Raw genomic sequence first — 11,360 nt, forward strand, 5'->3', positions numbered from 1 at the left:
TTCCTGATATTTAGTGATAGCAATGCAGGGTAGAATTTAACACAATGGGCTTTGGTGTCAGATATCTGGGGTTAAGCCTTGACCAAATTCCTTACTAACTGTGTGAATCTGAGCAGCCATCCTAATCTTCAGTTCTGACTTCTTATGAATCAACAGTACCTATTTTATAAGATTCTTATAATGGTTATCTTATAAAATGTCCAGTATATCCCAAGCTCAAAAATGTTTATGCTTTTGTCTCTCAATTATTCTGGAATAATTTAAAACCATATAATTTTAATGTTTCATGGATTTTATTATGGTTGAATTACATGAATACTAGTAAATATGGAAATATCAAAATTATTAAAATGATTAGAAAAATTACATTGTCAGTAATGGTGTTAATCATGACAGTAATTTATTATCAGTGATTTAAATAAAGTTATATTCATGCATCTTTCAAATATTATGTTAGTGGCTAGGGAATCATTGAAATAACTCATAAAAGAAATGACATTACTTTGCCAACAAAGGTCCGTCTAGCCAAGGCTATGGTTTTTCCAGTGGTCATGTATGGATGTGAGAGTTGGACTGTGAAGAAAGCTGAGCACCGAAGAATTGATGCTTTTGAACTGTGGTGTTGGAGAAGACTCTTGAGAGTCGCTTGGACTGCAAGGAGATCCAACCAGTCCATTCTGAAGGAGATCAACTCTGGGATTTCTTTGGAAGGAATGATGCTGAAGCTGAAACTGCAGTACTTTGGCCACCTCATGCAAAGAGTTGACTCATTGGAAAAGACTCTGATGCTGGGAGGGATTGGAGGCAGGAGAGGAAGGGGACGACAGAGGATGAGATGGTTGGATGGCATTACTGACTCCATGGACGTGAGTCTGAGTGAACTCTGGGAGATGGTGATGGACAGGGAGGCCTGGCATGCTGCGGTTCAAGAGTCGGACACGACTGAGCGACTGAACTAAACTGAAGATTTAAACCCAAATTTGTCTTCAGAGCTTGGCTGCTTCTTAAAATACAACTCTGCTTTCAAGTAGCTATCAAAACAAGCATGTACATACTAAGGGCCTCACAGGGAGGAATGGTATTTAGGCTCATGGTAAAGAATCAGCCTGCCAATGCAGGAGACGCAGAAGACGCAGTTATGATCCTTGAGTCAGGAAGACCCCAGGGAGGAGGAAATGGCTACCCACTCCAGTATTCTTGCCCGGAAAATCCCACAGACAGAGGAGCCTGGAAGACTACAGTCCTTGGGGTCACAAAGAGTCAGACACAACTGAGCATGCATGCATGCATGCATGCATAACAGAGTTGGTTCTGAACTGGTTGTACAGAGGCAGAGAGTGGTACTGTCCAGGGCTGAACAACCAGAGATGTCTTAGCACAGGACCCCCAGGAGTGAAGAGCTGGAAAGGCTGAGGGAGCAAAATGGTGGCTGACCAAGGGCACAGATCATGGAGCATGTAGAATCCACACACAGAGATTTAAGCTGTGACTTATTACCATAATTAATGATTTGTTGTTTTCTTTCAAATGAAAATTAGTTTGTCAGATGTAGTAATTGAGGACACTGATTACACATAGCTGCACAGGGGCTGCCCCAGGCAAAACTGAATGTCTTTGGTTTTGATTTGTTACCTCCTTTCTTGGCAGCATTTCCTTCCTCTCACAATTCCTTTATGTACCCTCACAGGCTGCCTTTATGCTGCCTTTATCTTTCCCTTCCAGAAGAAAATTGACGTAATAAATGAGCTCATAATAGAGTTGGTTGGTAATTTTTTAAAAACAGAAATAATTCTGAAAATCATGCTATCTGACTGGTAGTCCCAGGTTTGAATTTTTTTAATTTAAATTTATTTATTTATTTTAATTGGAGGCTAATTACTTTACAATATTGTATTGGTTTTGCCACATATCAACATGAATCTGCCACGGGCGTACACATGTTCCCAATCCTGAATCCCTCTCCCACCTCCCCCCCAATACCATCCCTCTGGGTCATCCCAGTGTACCAGCCCCAAGCATCCTGTATCCTGCATTGAAACTAGACAAGCGATTCGTTTCTTATATGATATTATACATGTTTCAATGCCATTCTCCCAAATCATCCCAGGTTTGAATTTTAAAACTTTAAGAATTTCTGGCTTACTTCACTCTGTATAATCGGCTCCAGTTTCATCCACCTCTTTAGAACTGATTCAATTGTATTCTTTTTCATGGCTGAGTAATACTCCATTGTGTATATGTACCACAGCTTTCTTATCCATTCCTCTGTTGATTTATTGTGAATCAGTATCATTCAAAGCACTTCTACTTCTACTAACTCATTTAATCCTCCTCAAAATATTGTGAGATAAGATCTTTCACAGATGAGAAATAGAGATATAGAGCATAAAATTATTTCTAAACTTGTTTGAGCCAATGTTTGCTTTTGTCTGCATGCAGTTATAGCACTTCATCCATTACACATGGAAGTCCACTTGTATGGGCTGTGTAGCTATTCATTGAGTTTTTTAGGTTGTTTTTTCTTTTCCAGGCCTCATTTTTCTAACTTGTAAAAGAAATATGTTGAAATTCCATGCTACCAAGTGACTTAATTGCACTTTAATTTTTCTACTTTCTAAGTAGGAGGCATCCTTGGCTCCCTGCAATGTAGGGTGTCCTTGTCCTAGAGAAGGCTGAGGTTTGGTGAATCTGAATTTCCAAGACTCTAAAATATTGAGAGTAGGAGCTCTCTGAGCTGCATGACCATCACTAACACCCATAGTAAAATGACCCAGCATAGAATGGTTGTGCTGAATATGGGCACCTGGTCCATTAAAACAGGAAATCAAGGTCAGATTACATGATGGAGACTGGAGATGTCTGATGGTAGCTTCCTCCTGATCACACTGACCAAACCTGAGAAACTTCAGGGCTCTATGAAGGTGGTGATGATTCCCAGTATCTGAAAGGAGCCTCTCAGAGCCACAGGTTGTCCTGGCAGACATACCTAGAGAGACAGCAAGCTGCTCAGAAGTGTGGGACTCTCAATGTGGGAGCACTGACCAGGGTCAAATGTGCTGGGAAGAGGACTAGTTAATTTGGGACCTTCACGTACAACTCACACATACATATACACAGACACACACACAGCCACAAAAAGAACTGAGGAGACAGGTACACAACTGCATCCATAAGAAAGTCGCCTCTGATAATTCATGCTATCCTTGAACTGTGTCCCCAAAATTCTATATCCCCAATTTGTGTGCATAAGACATAAACTAAAAAGTATATTGTCAATGTAAGTATATATATATATATAATTCATTCCTCTGCATCCAAGATCCAGGTTAAATATTTCCTTCTTAAAAAGGTAAAAATGATGTCATAATCAATTCTAAGTCAACAAAACTAGAGGAAAAGTAAAAAAAAAACATGTTACAGATAATGAGTGAATAGCATGTTCACAGTAAATTTAAAAATTGCAATTTTTAAATTCCTTTAAAAAAATCTGTGAAACAAATATTTCTTTTTTTAATAATAAATAATGAAACAAATATTTCTAAGTATTTTGTTTAAAGTTTAATATTGAGAACTATTGACAAAATACATTTCACATTGAAAAAAGTATATTACTATATTATACTATATTTCTATGCTATATTATACTATTTAATGCTATATTTTTTAAATGAGCAAGTCTACATTGCAGAGATCATTTGCTCTGTGAATATATTACTTTGTCTTTAAGCTTGAGCAGAGCTTTCTTCACTTCCTTGTTCCTCAGGGTGTAGACCACAGGGTTCAGAAGGGGCATCATCACAGTGTAGAAAACAGCCACAATCCTGTCCACAACCTCCTTGGAGCCTGGTCTCAGGTAAATGAAAACAAGGGGAACATAGAAACAAAGGACCACAGTGCAGTGGGAGGCACAGGTCTGGAAGGCTCTCCATCTTCCCTCTGAGGTGTGGATCTTCAGGATGGAATGGACGATGGATGTGTAGGACAGCACTATCAGGAAAAAACAACCCAAGGCCACCACCCCAATGTTGACAAAGATCACCATCTCCACAGTGGACATGTCTGCACAGGCCAGTTTGAGGACAGAGGGTGCATCACAAATGTAATGCTGGATCTGGTTGGGTCCACAGAAGGGCAAACGGAATGTCGGTGTGGTCTGGGCAGCAGAGTGCACAGAGCCACTGAGCCACGTGGTTGTGGCCAGGATGGCACACGTCCTCCCACTCATCATGCTGGCATACCTGAGAGGGTGACTGATGGCCAGGAAGCGGTCATAGGACATGACAGTGTAGAGGAAGCACTCGGTGCTGCCCAGGAAGTGGAAGGAGTAGAACTGGGCCACACAGCTGGGAAAGGAGATAGGACTGCCTTCTGGGGACACCAGGGTCATCAGCATTTTGGGCACAGTGACCGTGGAGTACCACATGTCAATGAAGGACAGGTTGGTTAGGAAGTAGTACACGGGGGTGTGCAGACGGGGATTCACTATAATCACCAGCAGGATGAGTAGGTTCCCCACCACAGTGAGGACATAGATCACCAGGAAGATTCCAAAGAGGAACGTGTCCAGCTCTGGTGCATGGGGAAGACCCGTGAGGATGAACGTTGTCACTAGACTCATGTTTGTCATTTCTCCACACTTTTGATCTCTCTTTCTCTCTATGGGAATATCAAGGGCACCCAGCATTTAGTTGAGAATTGACAACTCATTCTATATATGAAATCTGCATCATACATCATACATAATTCTAGAGTTATATTCCACTTTGCTTATCACAAATCTCCTTTGTAAAAGGAGATAGAATGTTTTCATCTTCTCTCTCTCACTCTCAATGACATAGAGTCATACACAGATATATGCAAAAATATTGGTAGAAATTCATTGTAAATTTATCTTGGTGTATCATAAATATCACTATCTTAGTACCATAAAACAATGCAAGTTTTCTATTTGGTATTCTCTGTGGGTCATGTCAGCTTGGTCCTCTGCTCCAGGCTTCACAATGTTGAAACCAAAGTTTCAGCTTGTTCTCTAATCTCGCCTGAAGCTCGGGATCACCTGTCTCAGTGAAGATGTCAGTACAAAATAAGATAGTAAATGTAAGGTATTTAGTAAAGTGCCTACGTTAATAGGTACTCAATAAATGATAGCATACTATATGAAGCTGCTGCCTTATTTTTTTAATGTATGTATATAGATATATGGAGAGAGAGACAGACAGAGAGGTGAGTAGAGAGGGAAAGTAAATTCTCATTGCGCTATAGAGACTCATCAATTTCACAGCTACTGAGGAAGATTTCACCACTGTTATTGGTACTCTTGTCTCACTAACACCACTACCTGCTTTTATAGGAAATACTCTCAGAGCAAGTTAAGTCTAAACTCCATATAGAATCCCTACAGCCTCCCATATGATCCAGGAAGTAGCAACCCTCATAACACTGCTGGCCACATGCTTGTCTTATTTTAGATAGTCTTTCGTGAGGCTCTAAGAACATAAACTTCATGTGTCCTCCCAACTACAATCCACTGGGTAGGGACTGGCTTCTAGTATATTGACACATATTGCTATCTTAAATATCTAAGTATTTTATAGTATTGGCTTTGTTAGAGATGATACTCCTCCCCCCACCTTCTACTCCTCATATTCATAAATCCAGGTGATGCCCTCATAAGAGAAGACAATTCCATCAAGTATCAGATTCTTATTTAAAACCTACTACTTGTGACAAGAAATACAGAACCATTGTAAGATTAAAGAACCTATGATAGCATAACATCAAGAAACTTTGAAATTGTGTACTACGGAAAGTGAGGCAGAAATGATGGTTTTAATTTAATCCAAAACATTGTCAACGTCAAGACTGATAGTATATTTCAAGTGAAGACTCATCAACATGACAGAAATGAGGTTCCCTGCTCTTAGCAAAACCCATACACAACAGATCCTATCTCCACACAATGTGCCTTAAGCTACATTAAAGCCATATTTCAAATGAAAGAGTAAATAACAGAGACACTTACCCTAATATCCTATGTGGATATCAAAATTCAAAAAACAGAACAAATGTATCTCTAAAATTTCTACTGCAACAGTGGGGTCCCATCATAAGGAAAAATCACATTTAGATTAAAGTATGAACATTTCCATCAGGTGAATTGCAAGTTAGCCTGAGACCTAAGGCAGAAGTATCAATGAGAGGTATCAGTGTTTGACTTGTCTTTTATGCCATAGCAACTTAGTAATTAATCATAGGTCCTTATTACTAACTGTGTATACAGATATGTATATGTTGTGTGTACATATATAATGTGTGTGTGCAATTTGTATATATACATACATACATACATACAGAGAGAAAGAATACATTAGAAACAGAGACAGAGGAAAAGACAGACAGACAGGACTTGATAGCCACATTTAGAAGGAAATCTAACAATATCTTACCTCTGAATGGAAGCTTAAGAAGGAAAGCAAGTGGAAATGAGAGAAATCTACCTCACCTGCACATGCGATTCATTACAATATAAAACTCATTTGTGTTTACCCCCCAGCCTGTCAAAATATTTAACTTTCTACATGCTACATCAAGGTACTTGTTTGCAAGTTAATACTGAAAGAGCTAGCATACTTGTGACTGCTTGTGGAGAAAGAGCAGTTCATTTCTGTTATAGGACCCAACTAGTTGAAGGGCAAAGAATGGAAACTAACATAGCTAGACAGGCAGGAGCTTAATTTGATTTACTTTCACAAGGAATTGAATTACACTTGGGTTTCCTGAATGATCAGAAAAACAACAAAAAGAATCTAATTAAAAGTTTTTAAAAATCACACGTATATCTCCCTGTATGTTTGTTATTTGAAAATTCCTGAGAAGAGTTCATGCCTTTCTGGAGCTAGCAGTTTTACCTAAGGGGAAAGAAGGACAGTTACCCTATTCCCTAATCAATGATGCAGATAAACTCACAATGGTTTATTCTCAACTTAAAATTGCCCAGAACCTACAAATTATCATCTCTTATTTCTGCACTCCATCTCATATCTCACTCTTTCTTTCAGCATATTTTAAGGTGATTTAAATTTAGTTGTCTAAATTCCCAAACTGTTTTACAGCTGTTTTTAGATATCTGTGGTAGTCATTACTATGTTTGTTTAGGTAAAGACATTTTAAAGAAAATAAGCAAACAAGCCAACCATGAAAAATAATGCTCTGAACTAAATTGATTGCATTTTAAAATACAAATTTTGCATCTCATTCTCTTTGATCATATGTTATAAAGTTAAAGAGCTTTATAATCATACTATAAGAGAGAAAACAATTGGGAACTTAAACCAATTTTATAAATACCACTTCAATTAATGAGATAATTACAGCTATAATTCCTAATTATTATAAAATAATGGCATCTTTATATCATATCTAAAATAAAACTAATGCCAGGTGAAGTAAAGATTTAAATAAAGGGGGAAAACTCAAAGCACTAACAAAGATAATACATAAATAAAACTTAAGAATCTAGAGGAAACCTTCCTAGTGACTTTTTAAAAATATTGTAATGTGCTTATTTATTTATTTTTGGCTATGCCAAATCACATATAGGATCTTAGTTCCCCAACCAGGGTTCAAACTCTGTTCCCCTGCAATGCAAGTCCAAGGTCTTAACCCACTCAACCCCCAGGGAAGTCCACATGGTGACTTTTGATATCTGGTATTGTGACTCTATTAAATTTTACTTCTCTAGATTATCTTGGCCATCTTGGAATCTCTCTCCATTTGAATATACACTATAGGGTCCACGTGTCTATAGAATAAAGTACAGAGATTACATTTAGAACTGCATTGAATCTATTAACAATTTGAGGAGAATGTGTGTGCTCAGTGGCTCAATTGTGCCCAACTCTTTGCAACCCCATGGACTGTAGCCCATCAGGCTCCTGTCATTGAATTTTCCAGGCAAGAATACTGGAGTGAATTGCCATTTCCTCCTCCATGAGATCTTCCCCGCCCAAGGATCAAACCCCAGGGATGGAGATATCTCCGGTGTCTCCTGCACTGGCAGGCAGATTCTTTAACACTGAGCCATCTGGGGAGCCCTTGAGGGGAAAACAATTTTAAAAATGTTGTCTTTCAAGCTGTGAACGTGAAAGTGTTAGTCACTCAGTCGTGTCCGACTCTTTGTGACACTATGGACCTGCCAGGCTCCTCTATCCATAGGATTCTCCAGGCAAGAATACTGGAGTGGGTTGCCATTCCTGTCTCCGGGGCATCTGCCTGACCCAGGGATCAAACCTGGGTCTTCTACACTGTAGGTAGATTCTTTACCATCTGAGCCACCAAGGAACACCAAGCCGTGAGCAATTTATAATCTATCATTTCTTCAGCAACTTTTATATGTCTCTCAAAAATGTTTTGCAGTTTTTATTATTGTGGTCATACACATCTTTGCTTATTTTTAGATCCGGATCAGGTTTTCTCAACCTCATCACTATGGACATTTTGAGCAAGACAAGTCTTGTGGGGAACTGTCTTGTGCATTCGGAGATGTTTAGCAGCATCCATGACCACCAGACACAGACACAAGTACCAGAGACAATCAACAATTTCTACAGACATTTTCAAATCACAGTTGAGAGCCACTGACTTAGATATTTAATAAATGTTTGCCTTTTTAATTAAATTATTTTAATTGTAGGCTAATTATAATATTGTGGTGGTTTTTGCCATATGTTGGCATGAATCAGTCAAGAGTATATGTGTATCCCCCCAATCCCAAACCCCCCCACCTCCCTCCCCATTCCATCCCTCTTGGTCATCCCAGTGCAGCTGCTTTGAGTGCCCTGTTTCATGTATCAAACTTGGACTGATCATCTGCTTCACATATGGTAATATACACATTTCAGTATTTTGAACCTAATCATACATAAACAAATGGACACAAATCATAAGTGCATGAGCTGTTTATACATGAAGTTGCAGAGCACACATGCTCTTTGATATATTACTGTATGTTGTGTGAATATGCTATGGTTTATTTTTAATTCAACTGTAGATAAGCATTTGAATAGTTTCCAATCTTGCTTATTAAAAACAGTGCTAAAATATTAGAATATATGTTTTTTGTGATGTATATATGAAATTTTCTTTGGCAAAATTATATATAATGTATCATGGTGGTAGTATAGTCGTTAAGTCATGTCAGACTCTCACAGTCCCATGGGCTGTAGTCCACCAGGTTCCTCTGTCCATGGGATTTCCCAGGTAAGAACACTGGAGTGGTTTGCCATTGCCTTCTCCAGGGATCTTCCTATCCCAGGGAAGATCTCTTCTTGGTAGGTGGTCTCCTGCACTGCAGGCAGATTCTTTACTGCTGATCCACCAGAGAAGCCCCCATGATTTATTACATATAATATTATATATTATATACTGTAGGTTATATATAATGTCTCTTCCTTTCAGATACACATTTGGAAATGTATAAACATATACATGTATTTCTATCAGATATTTACCTAGGAGTGGGACTGCTGAGTCACAGGGAATTTTTATCATCGTTTCAGTAGATTCTGCAACAGAGTTTTACCAGTTTATCCTCCCAGTGTCAGTGCATGATATTTCCATTTGTTTCACGTAAGACCATCATTTGGCGTGACTGGTCTTCTTCACTTTGGCCCTGTTCATGTGTGTGAAGTGATATTTTATTGTGGTATAATTTTTCTCTTTCTGATGAAAACTGAAGCTGCTGCTGCTGCTGCTGCTGCTGCTAAGTCGCTTCAGTCGTGTCCGACTCTGTGCGACCCCATAGACAGCAGCCCACCAGGCTCCCCCATCCCTTGGATTCTCCAGGCAAGAATACTGGAGTGGGTTGCCATTTCCAAAACTGAAGCTGAGTATCTTTTAATTGTTTGACTTTTGGATGATACTATCCTTTGAAATTTCATTACTATCTCTCATTCTTAAATTTATCATTTCTTTTATTGCAAAGACTCATTAAGAGAGTGAAAGACAAGCTGCAGAGTAAGAGATAGTATTTGTAATACAGATAATTGACAAGAACTTAAATTCAAAATAAATTATGCCTGCAAATAAATAAAAATGGAAAGCCACCTCTCAACTTTGAAAACTGAGCTAAGAACATGGATCTGCAATTCACAGTTGATAACCCAAATGGTCTTAAAAATGATTAAATCATTACTAGTTAGTGAAGAGATAAATTTAAAGATTGGAATCAACACACACACTCTACCATATTAAAAATGGATAATTAATAAGTACCTACTGTATAGTACAGGGAACTCTTCAATACTTTGTAATGCCCTGTAGCATAGAATCCTCCTAAGAGAGTGTACTTGAGCAGGAGTCAGGAAGGATTCCTTCCATCTCTCTGTATTTTAATTTCATCATCTGTCAATTGAAGATAATGTTGCCATATCCAGTTATCCTATAGAGGTACTAGGGTTGGTATGTGAATGAACTTTAAAGCCAAAGATGCTATTAATACATGGATGTCACATACTAATTATTGTAAAAATGCCCTTTGAATTTAACTCAGATTGAAATAGAGGTGGCAAAAATACACAGAACTATACAAAAAAAGGTCTTCATGACCCAGATAACCACAATGGTGAGACCACTCACCCAGAGACAGACTTCCTGGAATGTGAAGTCAAGTGGGCCTTAGGAAACATCACTATGAACAAAGCTAGTGGAGGTGATGGAATTCCAGTTGAGCTATTTTAAATCTTAAAAGATAATGCTGTGAAAGTGCTGCAATCAATATGCCAGCAAATTTGGAAAACTCCACAGTGGCCACAGGACTGGAAAAGGTCGGTTTTCATTTCAATCCCAAAGAAAGGCAATGCCAAAGAATGCTCAAGCTACCATACAATTGCATTCATCTCACATGCTAACAAAGTAATGCTCAAAATTCTCCAAGCCAGGCTTCAACAGTATGTGAACTGTGAACTTCCAGATGCTCAAGCTGGATTTAGAAAAGGCAGAGGAACCAGAGATCAAATTGCCAACATCCTCCGGATCATCAAAAAAGCAAGATAGTACCAGAAAAAAAATCTACTTCTGCTTTATTGACTATGCTAAAACTTTTTACTGTGTGGGTCACAACAAACTGTGGAAAATTCTTCAAGAGATGGGAATACCAACCCACCTCACCCGTCTCCTGAGAAATCTATATGCAGGTCAGGAAGCAACAGTTAGAACTGGACATGGAACAACAGACTGGTTCCAAATAGGGAAAGGAGTACATGAAGGCTGCATATTATCACCCTGCTTATTTAACTTATATGCAGAGTACATCATGTTAAATGCCAGTCTGGATGAAGCACAAGCTATAATCAAGATTGCCA

At 38.6% G+C, this 11,360-nt stretch overlaps 1 protein-coding gene across 1 annotated transcript; it reads right to left on the reverse strand.

The window, feature by feature from the left end:
* Nucleotides 1–3,691: 3,691 nt before the first annotated feature.
* On the reverse strand, nucleotides 3,692–4,627 carry LOC138084362 (olfactory receptor 10G9-like). The gene has a single exon (XM_068978608.1). The coding sequence runs from the start codon at nucleotides 4,625–4,627 to the stop codon at nucleotides 3,692–3,694; it is 936 nt and encodes a 311-aa protein (XP_068834709.1).
* Between the last annotated feature and the right edge of the window lie 6,733 nt (nucleotides 4,628–11,360).

The sequence above is a fragment of the Capricornis sumatraensis genome, chromosome 8, assembly GCF_032405125.1.
Source record: "Capricornis sumatraensis isolate serow.1 chromosome 8, serow.2, whole genome shotgun sequence".
NCBI classification, from domain to species: Eukaryota; Metazoa; Chordata; class Mammalia; order Artiodactyla; family Bovidae; genus Capricornis; species Capricornis sumatraensis.